Raw genomic sequence first — 27,302 nt, 5'->3', positions numbered from 1 at the left:
CAATGCACATAGAGCCATATACAGGACTGTTAGACTGCAGAGGTAGAGAGGTTCCTAGGGTTAATACACGTAGATTGGGTTTCCAAAAAGGCTTCTGGTGCTCGTTCATCTTGAGATGCCCCGTACTGTGAACCATCCTCTTAACGTTCGCATATACGTACCACACATTTCTCGCCAAATCAAGCTATCAGCCATTTCCAGGCGAAGGTCCAGTGTAGAAGGGGATAGAAAACATGGCTTGCTGGGCTGAGACACGTGGCACAAACAAGGTCGTTTGACCTCGATGTAGTATAGAGTCAATCATGGCCAGCCCAAGACACTTGGTTTGCCCCAGTGAGGCACAACTTTGTCAGGATCTTCAGGCAGCCGCTTGATGTTGAGAAAACGAGCTTCTACAAGGCACGGGAATCACAAAAGACTTATCTTTGAAGGGGGGGGGGGGGGGGGGGGGAGAGCTTGGGGATTGTGGGTTGGTTGTGGACCGTTTTTTTTTTTATTTGTGGGGGGGGGGTGGGGGGTGGGGGGGGGGGGGGGGGGGGGGAGGGGGGGGGGGGGGGGGGGGGGGGGGGAGGTAGTACTTAGGGATTGATCGTTCGTTGTTGAACCATGTTTTCTTTACATTTGGAAGGTCGGTCGAGCGTGCCGTCGTTACGATGTGGAGGGATCGCGGTGAGAGCGAATACCAACAGCTGGTGCATCCGCCACTTTTTCAGTTCCAGACCGGAAGAGAGAGAGAGAGGTGGCCTTCACGAAGACTAGTGTGTGTGTGTGTGTGTGGTAGAAAAGGGGTTCCGTGAATGCTTCTATTGTAGACAGAACTATGCACAGCTTTCGTCTCATTCGGGCCTCCCCCTAATTGTCCTCTCGCCCCGAGGGAGGGGAGCAAGCGGCCAACCAACAACTCAATCCAGCTTTTTATCTCACGTAAATTTTGTCGTTACACGTGGAAAGAGCCGGACCGTTCTCTCCCTCCTCACCCCCCTCCTTCCCACTAAACCCCCGCCCAATCAAGTTTACAAGATAGACACACACACGCACACAAAGAGAAAATAAGGGAGGAGGTTTGGTTCGGTGTGGGGGAGAAGGAGGATTAGGATTTCTTCATGCTAGTATGATGGAAGATTTTGTGTGTGTGTGTTTTTACAAAGTGTCAGTGAGAAGCTTGTTGAGCTTGGCAATCTTGCCAGAGACGCTGAGGTCGATGGTCCGGTCGCCGATCTCGACAATGAGGCCTCCGACGATATCGGGGTTGACCTAGAAAGAAGGGCGTGTTAGTCACGGAGGAAACCAGATGTCTGATGCCGCAGCTTCTAGACCGAGATGGTCTCGGAGGGACAGCTCGGAGACGAGGGTAAGGCGATAAAACGTACGTTGTTGGTGACCTTGAGCTTCTTGCCCTGGCCGACGTAGGAGGACTTGGCGATGGAGCTCTCGAGGCGGTTGAGGGTCTTGTTGTCGAGTTGCTGAGAATGGGTGTCAGTGGCATGTTTTCAATGACGTCCCTGAATGCGTGTGCGAAATTCCCTCGTTGATACGTTGCAACGTTCAAGGTACAACAGCTGTCTAGACATTTCGGGTCCGTCTTTGATTTCTTAACGACGAACCGCACATGCCCCCATATTCAAATCCCAATTGAGAGAAAGGAAACCTACAGTGGCACTGGTGACAGTGAGCTCAACCTCGCCGCGGGCGGCGCTCATGATCTCGGCGAACTTCTGGGTGATGCCGGGGAGGAGGCCGAGGCGGTTGTTCTCGGCGAGGGCGGCAAGGAAGTTCTTGACGGTCTCCTGGGAGCCGGCGCCGGCCTGCTTGGTGAGCTCGGCGACGATGGCGGACTTGTCCTCGGGGGTCAGGGTGGGCGCGGCGAGGACGGTGGTCAGCTTGGGGTCCTTGGCGAAGATGGCGTCGAGGGTGGCCAGGGCCTTGGCCGTGGGGTCCAGGGAAGAGGTCTTGGAGGCGGCGGTGTACTGTGATCGGGCAAAGTTAGCCGTCTGTAAGATCTTTGAGTGGTTTTCCCATCCCGGTCGTGTTTTTTCCTCGATGCCTCAAAGTCCTTCCGGAAAGCTCCCTCATTCCCCATCAATCCTCTCAATCAACAACTTCCTCCCCCAGCCAATTGATCCAATTGAATTGCCCTCCGTCCAGGGGATAACCAGTATAACGAGAGGAACAAGTGCGTACCAGGGCAGTGGCGTAGGTGCCGTCGAGGCCAAAGACGGCGACGGGGGGCTTGACAGCCTCGGTCGCGGCGGCAGCGGCGTAGGTGCGGACGGCCGGGGCGCGGGCAACGAGCCGCGAAGCGGGAGCCGCCGCTCGGAGGGTGCGAACAGCCTGTCTCGAGAACATGTCGGGCGAAAGAGAGGTTCCGGTTGTGGTGGGTGGTGGAGTTCAATTGAAGATGGGAGACGGGCGGGAAGGGATGGCTGGATTCGAACGAGACGCAGTGGTAGCTTGCGTCGGTTTTCGAGGTTGAGGTTTGAACTTCGGCAATTTAGGATGTTGATGCCTTGGGACGTTGCGGCTGCTTGCTGGTTGAGTGGTAAGGCATCAACTTAGGTAAGCGGGTCAAGGGCTCGGGTCGGTGGAAATCGGAGGTGCTCGTTGTTACTGAACAGGCAGGCCCAAGCTCCACTCTTTGAAGCCAATTCTGGTGCAATGGGACGAAGCAAGTCACTTGTAGCCTCACAACTTCAAGATGGAACTCCATGCAGTGTACCCAAAATACTCGAGAATGCACAGCGATTTGATCATTCTCAATTCTCGAATTCTCCAACCAAAGCCGTACTACCCGTTACCCAGTTTGTAGTCTACAGTGATATCACAATAACCGCTTCAATGCCCCGTGTCCACAGGCTCAGCAGTGTCAAAGCCCTACGCGCCAATCATCAGACCTTCCTTATTACCTTGCCAACCGGCGTGTCATCCGTGTTTCCCCAACGCCTAGACAATGCATGCATTCACACTCTCGAAAGGCTCGTCTGGCCTGTCTCAGTCGCTCTCAATCATCTTCTCCGCGAGATCGTTCAAAGGACCATAAAAGTCCTTGCCACTAGCCAATTTGTGCTCGTCGACGAACAGAACGTACTGCTTGAAACTCGTGTTGAGATGGGGCTCCAGTCCAAGCTCTCTGATGACTGCGTAGTGGTGGCAGTAGACGTGGGCATAAACGCGATACATGCGCTTGAAGATCTGCCGCACTGTTGAGGGAAATGATTTGGGGAAGGCAACACCTAGCGGTCCATGTTAAAAACAATATCCCGTTGAGCATGTCAAAGCAATACACACCAATTCTGCTCGGCAGGATTTGCTCGTCATCAATGTGACGCTGTACCCAGGCCATCAAGTGCTCAATGTAGTCCGGCGCGGCCATCTTAGTCGGCCTCTTGTAGTTTTCACTGTCCTGCCACAAGTACTCGAACTCGTCGGTTGCCTTCATCTCGGGGCATGACTGAGGCGAGCAGAATTCGGTAATAGCGCCGTAGAGGAGGTTGATCTGGTTGTAAAAGTCGACCACTGCATTTGGGTCGTGTCAGTCGTGCCGTTTCCTTTGGTCCACCTCTTAATTCCCCCGGATGATACTCACTATTGACTGCCAACCACTCATTCTCGTCTTCGCCTTCAGGCAACTTCACAACCTTACGCAGGCTGCCGCCTCCAAGTGTAGCCTCAGCATACTGTCGCAGTGCAACACCGTTGTTGGCTCCCTTGACAGTACGCGCCCGAAACTGGTTCCTAGCCGCTTTCTGGTTACTGCCGTCCTCGTAGTCATCGTCAGCAGCTGTCAATACTGGTTCTGGGATCTGCGGTTCAGGAGTCTGGATGACAGTCACGTCTCGATTGACGAGACTACCGCCATATTGCCGTGGGGGAGGATCGGGTACAGCTGGCGGTACTGGGGGTGGCAGCGGTGGTATTCCCGCCAACAAACCCGTCCTCACACTAATGTATTGCAAAAGGGACATCATAGATGCGGTGTTGGGTGTAGTACTGACACTGTGAGGCCCGCGACCCTGTCCATGGTAGGCGGCGTCTATTATCGAAATGCGCGCGAAAGGAGGTTCGATGTTTAATGTTATCGTCGAAGGCTGCTCATTCCAGTGGTTAGCGGGGTAATGGAACAATTGAAATCCAGAGGGAAGTCGCAGAGAGATGCCATTGATGTTGTAACATACCAGATAATCATATGACGTCCAAAGGTGTCGACTCGATGCTCGTATCCTGTTTGCGCGACCGGAGGAGGTAAGTCTGGAGGTGAAATGCCAAATCAAGATGTTGTTGGATCCACGGTGCGCTGCGTTGGCTGTTTGGGCGACATGAGGTAAGGTGCCTGTGAAAGGGTCCCCCCTACTGTATCGAAGGGATGAGTGATGTTTATGCGCTTGCCCAATCGGGGCGGTTGCTGGGCTGCAGGAGCCTAGCTGGTGGATACATCAGCCACAGTTAGCCCCTGCCGGATGTGGCTGAAGACCGGGGCCTGTCCCGCTTCCCCCAGTGACGGACAGCCGGATGACATCGGGTGGGTCTCTTAATTCCCGGAGCCAGGACCCAGAATTACGGCATTTTGCATTTGCGGACGGTAAGATCCATTTGCTGTTGGTAGTTTTCGATGCCATTATACTTCGACTTCCAGCCTCAGGGCATCTGGAGGCTTTCAACTGTTAATTCAGCCGAGTCACCCACTTGTGGCATCCCTGTCGTTTTCTCCGCAGACAAACTCAATCCTCCACGAGGACTTCTGCCGGCCTGGGTTTTGAATAGCCTCAATTCCAAAGTGGAGACCATGTATCCCCGCATTCGTAGTTCATCTCTTTCCCCTCATCGTTCCTCAGGGCCTATCCATAGCATGGCATTGGTGCCTTCGGTGCAAACCACACCGAAAGGTGAGTACTAGGCGGACATGAACAATGGACACAAACTTCACACATGACCACAAGAGGGGAGGACCCGGCCTCACGCGTCGTCATGGCCGGACCGCAGATCTCTTGGGGATGAAATAAGAGCAGCGCGGTTTCCCCGCGTAACGTGATGTCCGGGGTAGACACCATACACATCGCATCGATTTGGCTTCCCATATGCGGTCTCGATGTTTCCCAATTGGAAGGTGACAGTCATGCGTGTTGTACATCTTCTACCGCTGCTCTGCAGCCTCATCGAGGCCAAAATCGACAGGCAAAAGGTCGTCCAAGCCTTCAACCCTCGCCGTAATGCCAGTTCCCCTGAGACGCCTCTGCAGGTAGGCAATGGCAACTTCGCCTTTGGTGCCGATATCACGGGTCTCCAGACCTTCAGCCCCTTTGCGACGATGTCGACATGGGGATGGCACAACTTCAGCTTGCCCACAACGCCTGGTCAGACTCAAATCGAAGGTGAGATAGCACGGCCGAGAGGCGTACAACAGTATTGGGTCCAGAAAGCATGTACTGACTCTCTTCACGATAGACTACCACGGCACAGAATGGTGGACACACGGCCGACTTGTACAGTACAACATGGCCAACCCCTCAAACAACGACATCGCAGACTGGCTCCGCGAGAACCCACACCGTATAAATCTTGGCACCATCGGCTTCTCCTTTTCCGACAGCAGCAATACGACAGTCACGGAGGACATGCTTAGCAACAAGGAACAGATCCTCGATATGTGGACGGGCGTCATCCGTTCCAGCTTCACATATAAAAACCACACCGTCAAGGTCGAAACCTGGGCCGACCCGTCCTTGGACAGCGTCGCCGTGTCTGTCGAATCAGCCCTGGTCTCCTCCGGCGCCTTATCCATCTTCTTCGACTTTCCCTACCCGACAAACGACAAGTTTGGCGCCCCGTTCGTAGGCGTCTTCAACCAGACGGACCTGCATAAGACATCCCTATCGACCCCTGGCGGAGGGGAGACCAACAAGGCCACGATCCATCACGATTTGACCACCACGCAGTACGACTTGTCACTTGAGTGGGATGTCGCCGCTGGTGGTAGTGGTGCTATCAAACCACCGACCGACGGGAGCCATCGCTATGTCCTTTCGACCAGTGGGACGGATACGCTACGATTCACGGCCAGTTTTGCGCCGTCTGCACCCGAATCCGTCCCCGAGCTTGACGGCGTCGTGGCGGCTTCACGGGAATGGTGGCCGGCTTATTGGAACAACGGGGCCTTTGTAGACCTAACGGGGACATCGGATGCCAACGCGACCGAGCTTCAGCGCAGGATAATCCAGTCTCAGTATCTCGTGGCGGTGAACTCGGCGTCAGACTATCCTCCACAAGGTGATTTAGCGATCCAAACCCCCTATCAACTTCTCTGTCGCCCGAGAAGAGTGCTGACAGGGACATAGAGTCCGGTCTCGTGAACAATGGATGGTTTGGCAAGTTCCATGTAAGTTCCATCCTCCAAACCCCTTGATGAGGGACTACATCCAGCTCACACACTCGCTCCAAGATGGAAATGATCCTCTGGCACACCCTCCAATTCGCCCGCTGGAACAACCACGCCCTCCTCGCCCGCTCCCTCCCCGGAACCTATACCCACCTACTCCCCACCTCCCTCAACCGCGCCTCAACCCAAGGCTACGCCGGCGCTCGCTGGGGCAAAATGACGGACCCCTCTACTATCGACGCCCCCGGCGAGATCAACACCCTCCTCATCTGGCAGCAGCCGCACCCAATGTACTTTGCCGAGCTCGCCTACCGCCACGCGCCCACCCCGCAGACCCTCGCTGACTGGGACGCCGTCCTCACCGCGACGGCGGACTTTATGGCCTCGTACGCCTTCCTCAACGAGACGACGGGCGTCTACGACCTCGGTCCGCCCATGTACCCGGTCTCGGAGAACACCAACCCCAACGCCACCGTCAACCCGACCTTTGAGCTCGCGTACTGGCGCTTCGGCCTCGACGTCGCCATCGCCTGGAAATCCCGCCAGAACGCTTCCGTCCCGGAAGCCTGGACCACCGTCAGAGATAACCTCGCGCCCCTACCCATCATCGACGGCACGTACCCCGTCTACCAAGACATCCCCAACATGTGGACAGCCAACACGACGACGGTGCAAGACCACCCGGCCATGGCCGGCATCTTTGGCCTCCTCCCGCCGCCGGCCTCGGGCCCGCCGCTGAACCGCCCCGCACTCGAGGAGACCGCTGCCCGGATCTGGGCGCTGTGGGACCTCGACGAATCCTTTGGCTGGGATTTCCCCATGCTCGCGATGAACAGCCTCCGCCTGGGCGACGCGAATCGTGCCGTCAACTATCTTCTCCACCCGACGTTCCAGTTTGACGACGCGGGATACCCCGTCGGCGGGACGAGGGTGCCGACGCCGTACTTCCCGAGCTCGAGTAGTCTGCTGCTAGCCGTGGCCATGATGGCTGGTGGTTGGGATGGTGAGGAGGGACCTCACTTCCCTAGCGAGTGGGATGTCCTAGTTGAGGGCTTCGTTCCTGGGTTATAATGAAGAGCATATACTTGTGAGCCAAGGGGGTAACGTATAAAGATATGGGCTTCCCTTGCAACTTTGTAAATAAACATTGATTTGAATGAGCGCCAGGTGACCGAGTGCTAGAGAGACGAGAAGAGCAAAACAACACACACAACTTCAAGCTTTTCCCAGGCAATTTGTAAAACGCTTTAAAATCTATTCTGCTGGCGTCGGTCGTGATGACCGGACCCTGGATGACGAGCATTTCACAATATTCTGCTCAAGCATCCTACCAGCCTTCCACTGCGGCGTCGGAAGGACAAAGTGGACAGCCGGTGCGTTGTATCACTCGGCAATCACGTAGACCACACCAGGGTCTCGGGGTTTGGCTTCCTTTCCCAGCTCGAATCCAGCCCGAACCCATTCTCATCCGGCGTGCATTCGTGAGTCATATGGAGAATGAATAAAGAGACCATAAGCTGAGTTGCTGTTGTTCTGGTGGTCAGGGTTTTCCCGCGCAGAAATGTCATCGTGAAGGCGGGGGAGAGGGGGATAAGAACATGAACCAGGGAGAATCAGAGCAGGATCTCGCCCATGTTCTCGCCCTCAAAGCCCAGTGTGCTGAGCTTCTTGATCCGCCCCTTGTCGCGCGCCTTCTCCTTCTCCTTCCTCTCGTTTGCCAGGCCCTGAACCAGCTTAAGCTCGCCCGGCTCGTAACCCACGGGTGGGTCGTCGTCCTTGTCGAGGTCGATCTCACCCAGGAGGAGCACGTTCTCGCCGCGAACAAGGAAGATGCCGCGCTTGATATCCGCAAAGAGGCCCCCTTCGCGGGGCGGGTTGGCTTCCGGGTCCGGGTGGGCGTAGACGCGCTCGACGGTGTCTTGAAGAACGAGGTTGGCTGAGAACAGGTAAAGGAAAGAGGTCCATTGTCAGCCTTTTTTCCAAGTACAGCTTCACGAGTTGTCTGGGGTTTTGTCGTTTACATACCGAATTGGTCCCAGCTACGGAGGACGCCAATCAGTTTGCGCCCGTCGCGCAGTGCAACCATGAGCTTCTCTGACGGAAGGTTAGCGTTTGGTGTCGCGAAGAGTACCGCAGCACTCATGCGGCCGAGGCTGCCGTGGTATTTCCCATACTGTCGGTCATGTCCAGCAGCTGCGCCGCAGTGGTGAACATCTGAGGCGGGAGCTGAGGGGTCTGTTGGGGAGGCGGCGCGCGGCCGCCGAGAACGGGCTGGGGCCCCTGGGGAGGGGCATCGGAGATGTTGAGGTTTTCCATTGTTATCTTGTTGTCATTGGTATGTGGTAGTTATTGCATTCGGGCTTGTCCCAGTCCATCGATTTGGGCGCAAAAAGAGGATGCGAGGCGAATGCGATGCAGCAAAGCGAATGGGTGGATTATAATGTGCCGCACAAGGACATCATCAAGAGGAGTTTTCGAACACTCGTCAATAGCTTGCCTCAATCTTCTCGGTACGGGCAATCGTGCTTTGGTCGCTTCTTTTGGCTCAGAAACGCTGGGTGTGATCGATCAAGCCATCATCATCGTGGGGTCCTCCCTAGTACGGCTTGGTGGGTGTGGCGGTGTTCTCAAAGGTAGCTGGAGTGTGGCATCGGAAAGCCTGTTTTTGCGTCATCCGAAGAGGTACAACAACATGGCAGAAGGAGCCGGGTGGAGCTGAACCGTCCCGGCAGAGACCGCAGGCACGGATCGTTTGCTGGTGGGAGGTAGGCGGCTAGGGCACGTGAAAGGCGGGGCATGAGTCAATCCCTGCTGTCAAAATTTCTGATGATCTCAGATGCATGCGGGGCAGTCGCGGTCCCTGACGGTACCTTGGGTGTTTGGGTGGTGCTGTGGAGGGGAAGCAGCCAGTTCAATCCGGATGTCTGCTCTCAACTTCCGATGCCCGCGCTGACAGACAGAAGGTAGACATTTGCGGTTGGTGAGGAAGGCTTTGTGTCGCGCCAGTGACATGGAGGAGACTAGGTTTTGGATCAGGTCTTGGAAAAGGTCTGGTCACACGAACCTCAGGAGGGTTGCAGCTTTCTTACGTCTAGCTTCGTGTTGTCTCTTTCTCACGATACTGCTCTCTGCGGACTATTGCGTTGGTCTATCTATAATCAAAGAATCATTTGATCTCGCAAAGTGTCCCCAACAGTTCCAAAGAGCATTGGCTTTAGTCATGAATGGCCATGACTGCCATGAAAATACTCCCGCTTCGCCATTTCTCAGTTGCAGTTCTGCTCTTTGATGCTTCCCATGCCAGTCCTGGGCCGCCCCTTTTGATTTTCGTCATCTATAGCAAGCAAACCATCAACGCCCATATCATAATGCAATTATTTTTCTTTTCTTGTTTTTCTTTCCTCGGCGGGTTAGTACGAGAGTTGTTTCGTCTGTAAACCGAATGGAGCCGACGAATTACCAGGTGTGCTCTTCGGGGACATCGTCTCCTCTACCGGGAGTCAAGGAGCCTTTGGCACTTTCAGCTTCTTCGTGATCCATAGATCATCGCAGGGGCGCATCTTTGTTTAACAACAGCGGTGACCTTGGTAGCATATTGCACCGTGAAGATGTCTGTTTGCGCTAGGAACCAGGAGCAAACAAAAGCCAAGGAACCTCGGGCGTCTATGCGCCGGGTGCGTATCATGACTTCTTCATAGTGCATCTTGTCAATGCCTCAAGGAGCTCAGGTCGAGCTGCCAACGCATCTTTGGCCTGGGCGTATGTCATCCACTGGCGTTCCCTCTTGTGGCTCTCGGGCCAAGCTTCCTCTTGCGCTGTGACGGTAGCCTCGTAGAACCTATACAGGGCCTTGGCTGAGTCTTTACTAGAGTGCTTCGGTGCTCTCGTCTCGACGATGTCTCCCAAATCATAGTCGATCTCGATAGTGATGCCTGCTTCTTCCCAGGCTTCACGCGCCGCCGCTTCGGTGCACTCCTCGTCTGTCTCCCAGCCGCCCTTGGGCAGTACCCAGCCCTTCCGACGGGTGGACTGGATGAGGAGGACGTAGCGCTTGTCCTTGGTTAGGGGAACAACACCAGCAACCAAGCGCTCGCCTTTGGAGTTGTAACCTGCGATGACCAAGGTGTTAGTGGGTCCCGCGCAGCGAGCAGGCGCACCAGGGTCGGGGGAAGAGGCTCAGAATGGGAGGGGTATTGCCTCTGCCCCGTTTGCGCACTTACGCTGCTTGCTTCTTCCCGTGCGTGACTCCATCGTCCGCTCCTTATGAGAGGAAGCCATCTCGGAAAGCTCGTCTGTCGCGGGGTTTATTTTGGAATGTGTTTGGGGTCGGTTATGGTGGGGGGCTGCTCTGATGTGCGGTGGCGGTAGGTCCGGTAACTTTTTTCCCTCGCAAGATGATTTGCAAGTCCAAATCTGTCCGGGCGGCGGTGGGTGTCGGGGTTCGATGCGGGTTCAAAGGTTTTTCAACGACATGATCGCGCTTTTTTTTAAGTGATATGAGCTGTTGGAAATGGGAAAGGGTGCGATGCCGAATCACACGACAGCGAGAGAACCCTGAGTGAAGCGCAGGTTGTTGGCGCGTGTTGTAGCTTCGAACGAGACTCGGATTTGAAAACCAGTAGCAGCTACTAGATTTCTCTGCGAGATCCGACCAGGGCAGACCCCAAGGCGGTGCGATCGTAGGTGCGGCGGCGGCAGCAGCAGCAGCAGAGAGCGAAAGAGTGAAAGAGAGACCAGCTGAGGGAACGCTCGGATGGATTCACCACCACGATGGAGAAACGAGTGGGACCAGCCTGTGTCGGGCCAGCAGTCGCACGCTTCCGGCCAAAGGGCAAACCTTGACCGTACCGAGTCACTCAATGGCTTACAGAGAGCGAAGTCGGGGCAAGGCAGACAAGTGTCGTGTCGGCCGGGCGATGGAGATAAGGACAGAAGAGCAAGAAAACTCGTCGTCTGGCTGGTTCGGGGTTTGAGAGTTCTGGGTGACAAAGGTTGCTTGTTGTAGACCAGAGAGGAGGCGGGAAGGAGGATGAAGCGGAAAGACGCGGCGTCAGATATGACTGAGGCACGCACCACTGAGTGACGAAAGACCTTAGTGAGAAGGTAAAAGATGGGGATTGTATATCTTGGCTCAAGGAGCTGACGGCAACGGAACGGACACAAGGAGCAAAGGTGTTCAACGTGGAAAGTGAAAGAAGTCAAGGCCGGGATGGGCCAGGATGGACGTAGGTTGCTCAGGCGGCGGTAGTAATAGTAGCTGGGAGCTCTGGTGCAGGCCAGAGAGTGGCATGTCTCGTGCCATAAGAGCAAAAATTGGGCGGGAACGGGCTCCAGGGGAAATTAAAGTTGATTTATATACTTAACCCTTTGAAGGCAGAGCTTGTGCCTCCAACAGCCCACGGTACCGAGCAGGGGGGAGGAGGGACTACTCAGGTGGTCTAGCTAGCTGGCAGGCTACGCTGGTTAGAGAGAGAGAGAGAGAAAAAAAAAAGTGAAGGTAGATGGGAGGTCAGGGTATGATGCCAGGCTGGGGACGGAAAGCTAAGGTAGGTTGGTGTGTGTGTGTGAGAGAAAGAGAGAGACCGAGAGAAGGGAAAGAAAATGTGGTGTGGCTGCGGCGTGTGGGAAGGATGAGCAGAGCAGCCAATGTGGGCAACAGTAGGTATCCCGTAGCGGATGTATGAGTTGAGCGTAGAAAAGCCGACCAAGAGGCAGAGAAATGAAGATACATAAGAAAAATCAACAGGGTGTGGCAAGGACAGGCAAGAGATGGGGGTGAGAAGTGACATGCATGGGGAAAGCTCCCTGTTGGTCTGTCTCTCTGCCCTGGGTTTCTGGGATACAGTCAGGGCAGGTCCGCAGGCTGAGGCAGGCACAGGGAAGCTCAACCTGACATTTTGGGAAGGGACGGGAAAGGCCAGGAAAGCGCGGGCTGGTAAGGTATCTGTACGGCACCCTGTACCTTCCTCCCTCTTTCTCTCTGTGTTTCCTCCAGTCTCGCCATCCACGCCCAGAAGTCCAGACCCAGTGTTCCAGCGCTTCCTTCCCATCGGCCGCTTTCAGTCAGTCAGTCAGTCCGAAACTCGTTACGCCTTGCCTGGCTGTCCGGTATTCCCACGAGTATTTTCTCTGCATCTTCAGACTTCTCGGGCCCACGGGGTACGCAGTACATATCTACATACCATACCCACTATTCGTCGACATCGCCGCCGGCGCACTCGAAACCTCGAGCACAAGCATTGGATGTCAAATGTGCCGCATGCCCTGCAGGCTCGGCATCCACTGCACTTGCGGCAGGCCATGTTCCCAAGAATGCGTTAGAGGGGTGGGGTACTGCAGAGGACCTGATGGGGCTGGAGAGACTGGTCCCATCAAGTCCAGCTCTGGCGAACTAGACGTTCCCTCTAATCCTCATATTTGCGGCTTGCCAACCGTATCGACGTTGCACTGCTGTACTTCCCACACCGTTTGCTACCACAACCTTCTCAGTTTCTTGCCAATGTGCAGAGTACCTTTCGGGCCTGCAACTCAAATCATCCGCATCTGCCTTTACAAATTCCACCCATATCATCATGTCTGAAAAATGTTAATTGATACCACGCCTTATCTGAAGGACTTGCGTGTGCGCTTCCAGGTTAGGTTGGAATGTCTTTCTTTGAAAGTTTGCTCGGCGTTTCCAAGAGTTGCGACTTGCAAAGAGCACCCGAAGGTTACCTAGCCTTCGGACTCAACTAATCAACTAATAATCGGCCATGCTACCAATGTTTAGACCGTCTCCAATGTCGCTTGGCACGAACACAACGGTTCGTATCCGTTCCATCTCCCCAGGCTCGAATCAGTCAGCAGAGCCGGGAACCATTCGCATGACCCAGAAGTACACTGTACACAACACTAGTTCTCCGTTGCCCCCATAATCTATTGTTGTCTTGGCTCCCAGGCCAAGTGATGCGTCGAACAAGCATCTCGCTGGCACAGGTGTCCAATGCAAGCCACGCCGTGTCGCTCCGACTAAAATGAGCAAGTGCAAGAACGTTGTTTAGGCCAGCAGCTGCCTGTTACCTCGTGGCTAAAGAATCAGTTGGCGCTGCCCAGGAACTTGCAAGACCTATTCGATTCGCCATGTGCTTTGCGTCCGCTATCTGTAAGAATAGGTTCCTCTGACTCGACAAGACCAGTGGGATTCTTTGCTGAACAAAGTCTCCCTAGACAACAGAGGGGCGCAATGAACCGAACAACGGTTCTAGCCAACTCAAGCGCCTCCTTTGACGTGCGGACAGCTGGCGGGTAGGGACCGGTTGACTTGCTTTTGGGCTGAACAAGGGGCCCCCGCCCCCGACTGAGGATTGCGTAGAATTAATTCTCTTGGGGGCACTACCTGGAAGTGAATGCCAAATCTTCAACGGGGACCGACTCATCCGCAAGCTGCCTGGCTGCAGGATGGCAGCTTCATGCTGGCGATATTGGCATGCTCACTTTGGATTCTCAGTAGCCAGGCACTGTCTTCAGGCGTCGGCTAGATTGAGAACGAGCCTGCGCGGTGGCCTTCAGCGAAGAGTTTTAAGCTCATACGCCAAGATCAAACAGCTACCTGGCTGCTGCCAAAGCCTTCCATCACCGACACCATCACACTAGAATCGGAGCCTTTTTATGGCAGTTCAATTGGAGTCCAGGTGTTGTCGTACATTCTGGGCACTAATTGGTTTCGAGAGTGAACTCATTGCGGCAGGTTCTGATTGGCTATTGAGAGCTCTGATGTGTCCTGCCAGTGTCATCCACAACGACGTTTATGCTCAAGAACACGTCTGCGGCCTATTGAGAATTCCGGTGTAAATTGTCTTAGTATGGACAGGTAACAATGACCACAGAGCATCAGGACTAGAATTTAACGATCATCGATACAACGCGCAGACTGCGTGGTTACTGCTCCAGTGTCTGGCTGAAATGAAACCAAAATCCTTCGTCTTTGACTCTCTAGCGAGGTAGCTCAACATCGAGCTCAGGGAAGGGGTGCAGCCACACTCACACCTATCGCAGCTGGTTGTATTTCAGACGTTTGACGGGATACATCCCACACTACATCGGAACTAGAAGCACGCTGGCCACTCATGTTACGGGTAATTCACCAACCAAAAGACACTTTCGCATACAGGATAGGACTTTGACGTTGGGTTGCAACTTCCGCTCAAGGCCACCGTGTGCGAGTTGAACAGCCAAGGAAGGACCTTCTTGATGAGTTAGTCCGATGCTGACCATCGCGATCCGTAAGCCTTGAGATCCTTGACGAAGGGCTAAGTATCCGAACCTACCTATCTCCAGGTTTAGAATCCTCAGCCGGTAGGTTGTTCGACCTGGCGGGTGCGTGCACTGGAACACAGCTTCTGTTATTCCATCGAGTTCCAGGAGGGAGGTCCAGATACAACCCTAAGCGATGCGACGAAATACAACACCCCCATAGCTCACTTGCATTCACCGCCGATCGTATCTCGATGCCTCATTGCTACCTGCTTACCTTGGGGCCCGTTTCGGTTGGTCTTGCCTCCTGATGCTACAGCTGGCACGCTCACTCGACTGCTACTATCAGTAGCATTTTAAGCTTGAAATTCCGAAGCCGCACCGTTTACTCAAGCTATCGCATATCAACTTCTCATCCAGGCGCCTTTCTCGCGTCATTCTCCGATCCGACAGAGCCGCTGCCACCTCATCCTGGCACGTCGTGTGCGACATCCCTTCGGGCCACCGAGATTGCAGACCCAATGGTGTAGTCATCTGCCGCGAGGTAGGGTAACGCTGCACATTTGCATTACCCATGCTCCAGACGCTGAGCTCCTGCATACCCGTGCCTCCATCGTCGTCGGGCGACTAACCAGCAGATACACACAGCAAACAAAGAGCGGCGTATAGCTAAGCCGAGCCGGCACATTGAGGGTCAACGTCTACCGACTCAACTTACACGGGCTTCGACGAGCTGGTTCGAGTCAAAGAGCAGAGTGTCTGCGTTGGCAGACAAGGTACAAACAGACTGGGACCAGCAGGCACAATTAAATGGGGCGGTAAGGTGAGGCAAGCGCGCGAGCAGGCAGACAAACGCAACGTCGTCATACCTCTTTTTGGGGGGGTTATTCGAGGTCACATACTGGATATTGACTGGCCACTACAGACTACAAATAAATACCGGTCCATGTCACAGGCAGACTCCTCATATTTCCAAGGGGAGAGCCTCACTCGCGTCGCATTCACATCATATTCCTCCGTCTTCCAGGTTGTCAGGCCGCACTGCGCCAAGCGCTAGACAACAGACGTCACGGCCAACCAGCTGGCAATTCACAGCGCTGCAACTAAAAAAGAAAAAGGCCGTTAGGTCGTGTCTCGCGACTAACCCCTCACTCCATCTCAAGCTTCGCGACCCCACGCTTTCCCACTCCAATGCCGCAAGGGGTGTGAGAGTTCCACCAACAAGTACACTTCCCGACTGGGCTTCACTGCATCAAGTCGAATCCCTAGCCGAACAGCGCCATCCGTCAAAGAGGGGATAGAAAGGCAGCGGCTCAACCCTCGACTCTCATCTTGTCATCACAGTCACAAGATACATAGCGTACCCCTCCTCTTCGCCGGGCGTTTAGACGTCAACCCGCGTGCCCGCCTCGGAAGCGATCACTTCAAATATCAGCCAACGTTTCGTGCTTGCCTAGCACTAGTCGAGCTGGCTGCTTCCCTGGCGCGTTAGTAGAGCGAGCAAGTCGCAGCAGACCAGACAGTCATGGACGACACAAGCATGCAGACCCCTGGCGATGCCTTGTCCTATATAACTCCAATCGGTGAGTCCTTCGTCCTATTCTCTCCTCCAACCATCTGCCCCCGTGCAACTTCTCTCAGCCGCCGTTGGCTCGTGGCATTTTATGGGGTAGCTCCCTTGGTCGGTCTGGAACTGGCTTAGTTGCCTTTTTTTCCTCGTGCATCTGCGCCGATCGATGTCACTGCATCCCATTCTCAGTCACACAAACCTGACTTCAATCCTTCGAAGTCGGATCAAGTTGGGGGTCTGTCTGCACGGCATGGATGCGTAATCCCACGCTTGCCAGCCCATTTGCCTCCAAAATTCGGGATGTGTCCTCACCATACGTACATTGAACCCGAAGGCACGCGATTGGCTTTTTCATTTGCTCCCATAGCCCCCTGTTCTCTGCTCTCATTCGACCTTAAGGCTCAACGCTACGAGACTTGTTCCCATTCAATAATGTTCACATCTCAGAAACATCTTCAATTTTACGCGGTTTGGGAATTGCGCTTAGCTAGCTACTACTGAACAAGACTTCACACCATATGGTTTGCTAATACAAGCTTAGGATATTCTAATTCGTCGCGCTGTGGTTATTGTGGCCGCCAAGGCAAGAGTCAGTCAAAACGTGAATGCCATCCCTCGTTTTCTCCCATGTCGTCTCGTGTAAGCCGCACAAGGGCTTGCGGAATAGTGACTTGCGGTCGGCCACTGTGGGATTCCCTGATCTGATCCGTCACTAACTTGAGCCACTACTCGACAGGCTTCTCTTACTATGCCAAGTCCACATCCCTTACTCCTGAATACTACCAAACCTTGCTGGATCACTACTGGAGGCGCTCCGGGACGACCCTCTACCGACCGGACCAACTCCACGCGTGCTGCGTTCACTACACCCTCCGCCTGGACTCCACCCAGTTCAAACCCACCCGAGATCAGCGACAAACCATCAACCGGTTCAACAAATACCTGACGGGCGATGCCTACATCAAGGAGGCAGCTCGCCTCCACCCTCGGTCACGCGAGCAGGCAAAGAAACGGGATTCTGAGTTCGACTTGATCGAGAGGGTCCATGAGGCGGAATATGATTCCCTGCAGCTGCCTCCAGAGCCCGCCCATGTCTTTACCGTTACCCTGGAAGATGATGTCTTCACCGAGGAAAAGTACTTGGTGTATGAGAACTACCAGCGAGTCGTCCATAGGGAGGAGCCGGCCGACATCTCTCGCCGCGGCTTCCAACGCTTTCTGTGCGAGTCTCCGGTCCAGCGCAAGACAATCACGACGGCCGACGGCAAAGAGCAAAAGCTCGGTTCGTTCCATCAGTGCTACCGTTTGGATGGCGAATTGGTAGCCATTGGTGTACTGGATCTGCTCCCTCACTGCGTTTCCGCCGTATACTTTCTCTACCACGAGTCCATCCACAAGTTTGCACCAGGGAAATTGGGCGCGATCCGTGAGATTGCTCTGGCACAGGAAGATGGCTATCGTTACTGGTATCCTGGCTTCTACATTCACAGCTGTCCCAAGATGCGATACAAGATGGACTACACGCCCCAGTACATCCTGGATCCCGAGACGCTGGCTTGGGATCTCATGGACAAGAGAGTCACGGACCTTTTGGACAACAAGCCGTACCTAAGCTTATCAAAGGAGAGAGCCGACGCACCAGCTGCCGAAGGAGCCAAGGATACTTCAGATCAGCCTGCGGCTGGCCAAGAAGAGTTTACAGAAGATCCCAAGAATGAGGAGAATGACCACGATGACGACACGTTCTTGTTCAACACTGGTATGCCGGGCATCCTGTCGCTTGACGAGATCCGCTCACTTGAGGAGATGGACCATATCAAGCTGCGGATAGATGGCTCTGGACTTCTTTTCGAGACTGGCGATCTTGTCGCGTGGGAGCGTCAGGACGTCGGGGTGAGCGGATGTCTCAAGGCTGGCATTGCGGAGCTGGTGGCGGCCTTGGGACCCGAGTTGTTGGATGATATGGTGGTGGACTTTTGGAATCCTAATCTGTGAAGGGTTGGCTTGGCTTGACTCTGCTGGTGGCCGGCTGTGTACATATCTATCTGTATTGCAGCTTGCGTCATGGTTAGAGCGAATGCAGCAAGGGTAAGCGTTACAAGCCGGACTTTTATGTCGTGTTTAATGCAAGTGAGATCCATTGGTCTCACTCGCTACTATGGGATGGCAACTGTACTTGTCTAAATCATCTTGAGTAAGGTATTTTCACGCCGGTCATTGCGTTCGAGATCAGCATTAGTCCAGCCGATGATGCTAAAGTGGAAACGGCTCATATTAGCTGCGCTCGTCGTAACTTAAGGTACCTTACTTACTAAGGTAAGGTAGATTTTGGGAACCTCAAACGTTCTTATCTTATCAGGGTCCGCAATCGCCCCCACCTGATACATGGGGGAAAGAGCAATGACGAACTGCCCGCCCACCCTCGGAGCACTCGCAGCGGTGCCCCCAGTCCACCCTCCGTCGCAGCGTTGCGCCTCGAAACCGAGCCGGTTCAGGCACGAGACCCAGACCGACTCTCCATTCCTCCTCCGTCACCGATCACCGGTATCGCGTGTCCGACTGACCGACCGAACTACCTCCGGAACCTCGTGCACCAAACACCTACCTCACGGGCACTTCGTTCGCCTTTCTCCTTTGCCATACACACGCACCCTCTTCGCAACGAAGTCGGCCACCCTTCTGACTTCCTCCCCAACTCAACACTGTAACCGAATCGCATAGTCGCATCGTATCATCCTCACCTCCAAAATGGGCGGCAACACAAGTAAAGTCACCGCCCAGGACAAGTACGTCCCCGAGCTCTTGATCCTACCGAAATATCGCGCGCGCGCATGCGACGCCGACGCTGCGTAATCCGTAATGCGCCGTCGCACGTCCATCCCACCACGCACATTCACAATGTAAACTACTCTCGCTAACCTTTGAACCTCTCCCTCCTTCAGGGCAATTCTAGACATGAAGCTCCAACGCGACAAGCTCCACCAGTACCAGCGCCGCATCACGGTCCTGACAGATAAAGAGACGGCCATCGCGAAGCAGATGCTCGCAAAGGGCGACAAGCCGCGCGCCTTACTCGCCCTCCGCCGGAAGAAGTACCAAGAGTCCCTCCTGCAAAAGACGGATGCCCAGCTCGAGCAGCTCGAGAAGCTCACGTCGTCGGTCGAGTTCGCCATGATCCAGAAGGACGTCGTGTTCGGTCTACAGCAGGGTACCAAGGTGCTCAAGGAGATCCACTCCGAGATGGGCGGCATCGAGCACGTGGAGAAGCTCATGGGCGAGACGGCTGATGCCATCGCTTATCAAAGGGTATGGAATCCGCCTTGATGCTAGGTTCATGTGTGTTTTGGAACCTGGGCTAACATACGGTCTTTCTTACCCACTCTACAGGAAGTCAGCGAGATGCTCGGCGGCCGTATATCAGTCCAAGACGAAGAAGAAGTCGAAGACGAGCTCGCCGCCCTCGAGGCCAGCGTCGCCGCCGAAGACGCCATCCGCAACCCGCCCAAGCTCCCCAAGGTGCCCGACACGAAACTGCCGACCCCGCAGGGCGAAGAGGAAGAGGAGCCCGAGGCGCAGCAGCCGACCCGGACGAGGCAGGCCATGTTGGCATCATGATGGGGTGTCTATTAGGCTGCGTCGTTTATCCTTGGCAACATCTTTCTTACCTTTACGTTTTCGATGATACAAGGGGCTTCAAGCATGCGAGGGGAACTTTCTTGGTTGCATTTTCATGGAGTTGAGATTTGGAAGCATGTCTTTTCTTTTCTTCACATTTATCTATAGTACCTTAGCTATTTCCATCTCTGCGCGCGCGGCAATATGACACTAGACTAGGGGCGGCGGGAAAGGTTCGACATGCTTGCTTTTTGTTGTTGGATTCATCAACTACACCGTTGCATTCTTACGGAATGTGCCGTTACTTGGCTGCTAGAATCAACTCTCAGAGGGGTTCAATATATATGAGCTGATGATCACTTTAACATGACTTCAATCTTGGCTTTACAGGATGGTGATGGCTTGCTCGGCGATTGGTGTTCATTGACGATGGGTACACTCGGCTCTGGAAGGAGATTTTCGTGACCTTTGAGTTATCAAAGTCGCTGCGTACTTGTGTCTATGTCATGTCCCGAGATACGCACTCAACGATGCAAGGTCTTCAAGATACGCTTCTAGCTGGAACCCGGATGAACTGTAGTATAAAGTCGTCATACGTTACCCAAGTCTGTTTTGTTTTTCCAGCGTGATGCCTTCCTGTCACACCTGAAGACACATGCGCGGGTCTCCAGGGGCAAGGGGAATCTGGCACTTGTGACCACCGCAGTGCTTAGAAACCGCAATGGGATCATGACAAGCAAGGCTCACTTCGGTATCCACCGATCGGTAGCGGTGTCTGTCTCATAGGGCGTATTGGTGAGAGAATACCAGCGAAGCACGAGGGGGCGAGAAGAAGGGACCTTGACCGCGGATAGTACCTATGTAACAGGATATCTACGACCCAACACCACCTACATGAGCGCATTTCCAAGTGTTCTCTAATGATGGTGTTGGCATCAATTATAAACCCGATAGGAGAGTTATTATATACTTCATGGGAATAAAACACATTTATCCAATCCAGGAACGTGGGCTCGGCAGTTATTCCACAGACATTCCATAGCCAAGCGCACCTCGTATGATAAATCGAGTATTCACATGGCCCCCATCCCCCAAGGTTCCTACCTTCCCGGAGCATCTTTTATATCCTCAACTCCATTCCAGTCACCAGGCAGCAGGCGCCTGTTTAGGTCAACGGGTCAGGTCAAACTGCCTGGGTGGCGGAGTGGTTCATGGTCAACAATCAATTATACGCCAACCAGCCTACTCGACGGCACCCTTAGCGAGTACCCGAGTTCGAATCCCAGCATGAGCAGCAAGAGATGTAGCCCCCAGTTCAGCACCGGGGGGGGTGAACTCTTTTTGGTTTGTGCAATCATGAATGGCATAGAGCCAGAACTGACTGAGCGCAGCCTCCCTGAGCTCACCCATAGTTCATACATATAGGAGCGGTCGATGGAGTGGTTTGAAATACTGGAGTACCTAGTCAGTTCGGTTCGAGAGCCAGGCAACGATTAGTATCTCCACCCCCTTTGTATTTTGATAGAACCTGGAAGAGGAAGTTGCCATTGTCTGTTCTTCGTATCGACATCATTCTCGATAATGGATGGCGTGGTCGGCTGGTGGTTGCCTGCCGCAGACCCGATGGAAAGCCTCAACATCATGACAAAATTTCTACCACCTCACCAAGCCTGTGTACGTGCAGGACATCGAAGCATTGTGACCAACTGCAATTCTGGACCGAGCTATTGTGAGCTTGGCATCTGCAATGGAGGGTAATGCTCAATGATCAGGTCACTTTCGACTGATCGCGAAGTCATTTGACGGCGCTTTCTGTGTGATGAAGGCAATGTGGTTCTTTAACATGTTCTCATTCGAATGGGGCCGTCCCATCCATAGTCCGCCACTAAGACGCAGACGAGAGCAGTTCTTGCTCATCGACCATGGGTATCATATCTAACAACAACTCCTTCAATGCATCCTCGCCAAACTGTCACTGAATGACCATCCAACCCCTTCCGTCCCACAACCAAAAATGACTATACCTTGCCCGTCCGTCCACGCTGATTCTCGAAACCCGAACCCTCGTCGACGGATGCCTGTAATCCCTGAACTCCATATACATGCTGTCGTCCCTATTCCTTTTCGCACATGCTTGCATAATCATTCCGATCATGGTAAGTGTTGGAAATCTATTCCGCACAGCCATTACCTACTCAAGCACGATCACGTCGTCATTGGCGCGGGGCCACTGGCGCGGCGGTGCGCGAGGTGGTGATGGCCGATATCTGTCGGACCTGAACGGGTCATCAAGTTGTTGGGCTGGCATGGCGTGTCGATGGACGGGAACACCGTATGCTCCCTGCATCGGATGATGTTGCTGATGTTCATATTGCCTATGCGTTAACTGGGTTAGTTGGTAGATTTCGAGTGTTCTTGGTCCTTGACTTACGCTCCGCCGTACACGGGCGACGGGATTCCGCGCTGAGCAAGGCTGTCATTTCTGACCGCTTCCACACGTTCATAGTTGTGCGCTGGATAGGATACATCAGCTCGCGGCGGTCTCTCCACGCGCCTAACATAGATAGCCTGCCCTGAAGGTTCAGCTGCTCGGTATGGCTGTGACTGTTGTGTAGCCCGGTGGTCATCGAGACGAGAACGTCTATCAATGCCATATGCATAATGTCTGGGTTCGACGACAGGGCGCTCTCTAAGCCGGAGGAAGCCCTCCTCTGCCAATCCATTTCGCTGATCAACATTGTTCTCCCGCAAGCGAATGAAGCCTTCATCCATTGAATTGAAAAGTTGTGGATCCGGGCCATGATGGCCACGATCACGTCCGGGGCGATGGACAGCGAGAATCTCAACGTCGGGGCCAAATCTGTCCCGGACGCTTTCGCCTGTGCCAAGAACGACTGTACCTTGGTGAACATTGTGATCCTCAATCATAATGGGGTTGGCTCTCTCTCCTGGAACACTGCCTTGACGTCGTCTCAGGTTGTCCTCTCGGTGGATGATTCTATCAGCGTAAACCTGAGGTCGGGGAGGGCCCTGGTCTCGCAGAGGCTGCTGATACACAAGTGGCCGATGGGAATCCTGTGGCACATTGCGGTATGATAATACAGGCGGCTGAACAATGTCCTGGCCATCACGCAAAGGTCTCGCATGGATGGGATGGCTTTGGTGAATGGGGGCTTGATGGACATAGCGCTCCTCTCGTATCAGTGGGCCACGGGGAGGGGAGTTCAGACGCGGATATAGCTCATGACCTCTTCGGTCTGTGAATTCCACCACGCCATGGGAATAGCGTGATGGTGATCTCACGCCGTCAGGGGATCTTGGCTCAATGGACGGGTGGAGGAAATCTTGCAGCTGGTGGCTCTCTCGAGCGCGGGCACCTGCGTTGTTGGGGGGTGCAGGAGGCAGCCTCATCTGCGAACCCGCATGATTGATACGCTCCATGGGGGCTCTGTTCTCGATGAATTCAACAGGCGGACCCTGTTGATGCGCTCCGTGACTAACGGAGCTGCCCGCCTGGTTCATGCGATCATCGGGCCCGCGCTGCCGCTGTCTGGCGTTATCCCAGGCAGCGTTTGCAGCAGCCTCATAACGACTGAAGTTACGCTCACGATGTTTGGCCCGTCTGCGTGCCTTTTTGTAAGCCCTCCTGGACATCCCGGGCGTGGCAACAAGCATCGGAGATCCTGGATGCGACGGTATCGCTGTTGACAAGCGTTTGTCGCGGTTAGCGACGTTCTGGGCTACGGCCGGTGTCGACAATCTGCCAATGTTGTTGGACCTGGTGATGAGAACCTCTGACGAGTCGGAGTCAGGCTCCTCGTCCGAGTCCTCCTCGTCAGAATCATCGGAGAGAACCACTACCTCGCGAAGAATTTCGTCAAGCTGATCGCGGCCATTCTCGTCGTCGCCTCGCCACTTGACGAGGAAGTCAAGACAGAGCTGTTCTGTCACTCGCCTGGCATTGTGCCAGGTTGTCTCCCTAAGAAGCTGATCATATCTGGTATGGTTATGTCGAATGTGTGCCAGGACGGCAAGCTGCACTCGCCGCGACAGAGATAGTTCCTGCTGGAGTCCTACGACTAGGTCGCCTTTGAACTTTGTTCCCTATAGTAATTCGTTAGCACCTACCCATTTCACCCCTAAACCTCACGGCATCACAAACCTTTTGGAAGGCATGATCGATGATTTGTTGTCGATCCGTATTCGGAATGCGAGGGAATAGCTCTCGTAGGGCGGCGTCTGCCTGCTTGTCGATATCGTTTTGTTTCTCGGGAATCTTCTCAACCTGAGCGTCGCCTTGACCTATGAGTTCCGGCTCGTTGACACTGTCCAGTCCTAATTCCTCTAGCGCCCTGTCCACGATATACTCGCGAATATGGTGTCCGACACGGTGTATTTGTTGGCTCAAGTCCGAGGCGTTATTCTTGGCCATGGTCTAGATCACAACTGGTCAATCATCGTTCCTGACGGCTGTTAGTTTTCGGCATCGTCTTACCACAATGTAGACCGAGGCACCAGTCTCTCTCGAGATGTCCTTGCATCGTTCGGTCAGTTCAGGATTGCCAAGGGGGATATGCCTCATCCCAGGAGGCGGGGTTTTGTTTGTTGTAATCTGGCGCAGTGTTGGTTAGTCCGGTGGTCGGCAAGTGTCGAGGGAACCGCCTCGGCGCGGCATACCTGGAAGAGCAGAGGCTTCTTCTTATCTTTGTTCTCGATGAACTCGAAATATGACTGGTGTTTGCTGTTGTTGACCACAGTAACCGGCTTCGCAGCGACGAGTCCTGGCGGCAACGGCTGACTTCGGTCAATGGCTTTATTGATCTTGCCAGCCTTGCGGTGGCGGTCCTTGGCCGTGGTACCCGGGCCGGGGTGTGGTTTCTTCTCTCTCCCCATGTCTGATGATCCTCCTTTGTTATCAGCTTACCATGGTGGTTCGGAAACCAAATGCCGTCTAAAGCTGCCCCTCGGGAAAAGAAAAAAGATGATGGAAAACGACAGTTAGTGAGAAGAATGACAATCTTTGTCTCGCACCAGAGCCAACACGGAGACGGGGTGGTGTCCCAAGTCAAGTACGTCAGGCCAGGAAGGCGCGTCTGCAAAGTTGCACCTTCTTCCCGAAGGCGTCGACGTCAGCAAGTAAGTAGGTACTTGCTGCGCGCGAAGGAAACGGTAAAAGCAGGGATCACGCAGAGCGGTAGACAAGAAGGAAAGTTCCAATTTCCAGTCGGCGGAGACTTGGAAATATGCGACTCGTCAAAATCAGTTGCGGTAGGAGCTCGTTGCACTCGGATAAAGGGCGCGCGCGGACGGTGGTGCTTGGATGCTAAATGCGTGGAAGCAAAAGGTCACAAGTCACGACGGAAACGCCAGGGCTGGTTGAGGCAGAGTAGTGCCCGTTGAAGACGCAGACGCAGGAAGGCCCAAAAGAGGTCGGGTCGCAACTCGGATTCCTGCGAGGTACTATCGGCACGTGATGATAGTGGCGGGGTGTTGATGCACGGGCCCACCGATCTTCAGCCAGGTGCGCGAACTTAGGCATGCTTAATTGCCTACCTTGTCTAAAACCATATACCGAGATTAAGCGCCCGTAAGGTAGGTACGAAGGAATCGTCAAGAGGCTGAGCAAGGGAGGTCCAAAAGGGTAAACCGAGGTTGTTTCGATCAAAACTTTATGAGAGGATGCGTCTAGACCCTCACTTGCTTATAAGGTGCCCGATGTTAAAGGCATGAACAGATGTCGTATCCCGCACACTGGGCAGCCTGAGGTCACCAAACGAACATCGCAATTCTCTTTCAATAACTTATAATTTGATTGCAGTCGAATCCAAACTACAACTTGGTTTCTGTCCTTGCTTCCATTCCATTCCCAAGTATGCTCGGTGGTCCACATCATCCACCGAGCCAAAACGCCATCGATCATTGTGTATGCGCTTGTTCAACTGCGATTTGCATAGCTAGCAGATAGTTCATGCAAATCATCATTCCTTAGTTGTCATCCAGGGAGTTGAGATGCTTTTTTGTGAATTCGAAAGCGGAGAAAAAGATGGCGTTGACGACGCATGAGCGACCCATTGAAACCCCTAGTCCGCGATACATATTTCGTTTGAAGAATTCAATCTTCGGCGGCGGCTCAACCTGTTGCCCTTTCGAGTACAAGAGAGAGTTTCGCTGGTAGATACTCTTTGCCGAGTCAATGGGGTCTGCCAGAGTATTAGCGTCACTTGCCCGAGGTTCTTTTGCACCAGAAAGCACATACATATCATTGCCCAGGATACTATCCCGCACATGCCCCCAGAGATGACAACCGCGAACTTATTAGTCGTCGGGTGGTCACCACCAAAGGTAGTTCCGAGCTGCTTTCCGCTCTCGTATACCATGAAGTAAATGGCCGTACCCAAAGTATCTCGCACTGAAATGGTCAGCTGAGGGTTTTGATGGGGTTGTACGCCTGGGCAGACTTACACAAGTGCAAGTTGAAGCCAGTGTAAAGCCCCAGAGCACCCCTATGACGAACAATGTTGCGCATGGTCTTGAAAGTGCCCTTATTTTGGTAGCTTGCTGCAACCTGGTGGCCATTGGTGGCGCGGCAATTTGCTTCCTTGAGCTTTTGTTGGTCTGACAACAAGACAGCCACCTGCGCGCTGAGCTTGGTGAGCTCAAAGGGGCAGGCGAGAAGCGTGATACATGAGCCGGCAGTGGCGCCGGCGGCTCCAAAACAGGCAATGGAGTACAAATTCGGATATGTGCCTTTCTGATTCACATGCTGCAGCACGTCGAATCCCAGGGCGTTCTTAACCCAGCCCGAGTAATTGTGTTTGGCGCGTTGGTAAATCGAAAAGGACATGGTTCGGACGAGTGTGATGCTGGCCATTGGGGCAAGGACGCCTAGTGAGGGGCAAAAGAAGGTTAGTCAATGGGATCATGACTTGAGGCGAGATGAGGGGTCGCGTGTACAAGGGAGGTGGAGGAAGAGGGACAGAGGGAATGAGGGACTCCTTACCCCGAAAGAAGCCTCTCAACTTCTCGGTGCGGTATGTGTGCGTCACACAATCGAGGAAGCCTTCGTATCGGTAGGTCTGCATTCGCGTTTTCACGCTATCGAGGGGAAATGCAAGGACAGTCGAGAACATACTCGACGTGCTGGCGGCGATCTCGGTGCGATAGCGCTTGACCAGCCTCTGCGGGCGCTCTTCCTGAGCTCGAGGCATGATCGCAGTCGGTTGGCGGGCCGGAACATGATGTATCTGGTGATATTCGGCTTCTGTCGCTGGCATGCTTCTAGCAGTGACGAGATGGCAGCGCCTTCAGACGGTGATCTCGTGGCGAGAGATCAAAGTCTTCAGCGCGGTCGTGATACGGCCCTTTGCTAGTTGGGGTTTGGTCCATCCAGACCGCGCAGCAGGTGGAGTTGGGGTGATGGCGTAGACGAGCGACAAACAGGGCGACGGGATGACGGGCTCGCGAAGTTTGGAGGATAGACGGCGAGAAGCAGTAGGGAAATAGAGACGATGATGT

At 54.1% G+C, this 27,302-nt stretch overlaps 11 protein-coding genes across 11 annotated transcripts; 4 read left to right on the top strand and 7 right to left on the bottom strand.

Annotated features, from left to right (window-relative positions):
- Positions 1-1,140: 1,140 nt before the first annotated feature.
- CCOS01_14026 (ATP synthase F1) lies at positions 1,141-2,346 on the bottom strand (the record flags this gene model as incomplete). The annotated part of the gene is made up of 4 exons (XM_060462170.1): positions 1,141-1,254; positions 1,371-1,463; positions 1,653-1,967; positions 2,182-2,346. 4 exons carry the CDS (start codon positions 2,344-2,346, stop codon positions 1,141-1,143), a joined length of 687 nt encoding a protein of 228 aa, XP_060307266.1.
- Positions 2,347-2,988: 642 nt separating this feature from the next.
- CCOS01_14025 (ploidy protein mob1 maintenance) lies at positions 2,989-3,965 on the bottom strand (the record flags this gene model as incomplete). Its single annotated transcript, XM_060462169.1, has 3 exons — positions 2,989-3,230; positions 3,286-3,513; positions 3,584-3,965. The coding sequence occupies 3 exons, from the start codon at positions 3,963-3,965 to the stop codon at positions 2,989-2,991; spliced, it is 852 nt and encodes a 283-aa protein (XP_060307265.1).
- Positions 3,966-5,110: 1,145 nt separating this feature from the next.
- On the top strand, positions 5,111-7,441 carry CCOS01_14024 (uncharacterized protein; the record flags this gene model as incomplete). The annotated part of the gene is made up of 4 exons (XM_060462168.1): positions 5,111-5,366; positions 5,440-6,261; positions 6,330-6,370; positions 6,434-7,441. 4 exons carry the CDS (start codon positions 5,111-5,113, stop codon positions 7,439-7,441), a joined length of 2,127 nt encoding a protein of 708 aa, XP_060307264.1.
- Positions 7,442-7,983: 542 nt separating this feature from the next.
- CCOS01_14023 (LSM domain-containing protein) lies at positions 7,984-8,686 on the bottom strand (the record flags this gene model as incomplete). The annotated part of the gene is made up of 3 exons (XM_060462167.1): positions 7,984-8,306; positions 8,396-8,464; positions 8,545-8,686. The coding sequence occupies 3 exons, from the start codon at positions 8,684-8,686 to the stop codon at positions 7,984-7,986; spliced, it is 534 nt and encodes a 177-aa protein (XP_060307263.1).
- Positions 8,687-10,051: 1,365 nt separating this feature from the next.
- Positions 10,052-10,648, bottom strand: CCOS01_14022 (NUDIX domain-containing protein; the record flags this gene model as incomplete). Its single annotated transcript, XM_060462166.1, has 2 exons — positions 10,052-10,479; positions 10,591-10,648. The coding sequence occupies 2 exons, from the start codon at positions 10,646-10,648 to the stop codon at positions 10,052-10,054; spliced, it is 486 nt and encodes a 161-aa protein (XP_060307262.1).
- Positions 10,649-15,316: 4,668 nt separating this feature from the next.
- CCOS01_14021 (uncharacterized protein) lies at positions 15,317-15,469 on the bottom strand (the record flags this gene model as incomplete). The annotated part of the gene is made up of 1 exon (XM_060462165.1): positions 15,317-15,469. The coding sequence occupies one exon, from the start codon at positions 15,467-15,469 to the stop codon at positions 15,317-15,319; it is 153 nt and encodes a 50-aa protein (XP_060307261.1).
- Positions 15,470-15,552: 83 nt separating this feature from the next.
- CCOS01_14020 (uncharacterized protein) lies at positions 15,553-15,903 on the top strand (the record flags this gene model as incomplete). Its single annotated transcript, XM_060462164.1, has 1 exon — positions 15,553-15,903. A coding segment is annotated over one exon (351 nt), but the record flags the coding sequence as incomplete, so codon positions are not given.
- Positions 15,904-16,777: 874 nt separating this feature from the next.
- On the top strand, positions 16,778-18,167 carry CCOS01_14019 (arginine-tRNA-protein transferase; the record flags this gene model as incomplete). Its single annotated transcript, XM_060462163.1, has 2 exons — positions 16,778-16,811; positions 16,909-18,167. The coding sequence occupies 2 exons, from the start codon at positions 16,778-16,780 to the stop codon at positions 18,165-18,167; spliced, it is 1,293 nt and encodes a 430-aa protein (XP_060307259.1).
- A 753-nt stretch (positions 18,168-18,920) lies between these two features.
- Positions 18,921-19,787, top strand: CCOS01_14018 (Snf7 family protein; the record flags this gene model as incomplete). Its single annotated transcript, XM_060462162.1, has 3 exons — positions 18,921-19,021; positions 19,115-19,478; positions 19,560-19,787. The coding sequence occupies 3 exons, from the start codon at positions 18,921-18,923 to the stop codon at positions 19,785-19,787; spliced, it is 693 nt and encodes a 230-aa protein (XP_060307258.1).
- A 2,191-nt stretch (positions 19,788-21,978) lies between these two features.
- CCOS01_14017 (uncharacterized protein) lies at positions 21,979-24,680 on the bottom strand (the record flags this gene model as incomplete). The annotated part of the gene is made up of 5 exons (XM_060462161.1): positions 21,979-22,162; positions 22,219-23,891; positions 23,950-24,222; positions 24,283-24,399; positions 24,465-24,680. The coding sequence occupies 5 exons, from the start codon at positions 24,678-24,680 to the stop codon at positions 21,979-21,981; spliced, it is 2,463 nt and encodes an 820-aa protein (XP_060307257.1).
- A 1,092-nt stretch (positions 24,681-25,772) lies between these two features.
- Positions 25,773-27,061, bottom strand: CCOS01_14016 (uncharacterized protein; the record flags this gene model as incomplete). The annotated part of the gene is made up of 4 exons (XM_060462160.1): positions 25,773-25,987; positions 26,044-26,196; positions 26,250-26,672; positions 26,788-27,061. The coding sequence occupies 4 exons, from the start codon at positions 27,059-27,061 to the stop codon at positions 25,773-25,775; spliced, it is 1,065 nt and encodes a 354-aa protein (XP_060307256.1).
- Positions 27,062-27,302: the final 241 nt, after the last annotated feature.

The sequence above is a fragment of the Colletotrichum costaricense genome, assembly GCF_030867565.1.
Source record: "Colletotrichum costaricense strain IMI 309622 chromosome Unknown Scaffold_19.1, whole genome shotgun sequence".
Lineage (NCBI taxonomy): Eukaryota > Fungi > Ascomycota > Sordariomycetes > Glomerellales > Glomerellaceae > Colletotrichum > Colletotrichum costaricense.
This window is presented reverse-complemented; position numbering and strand designations above follow the sequence as displayed.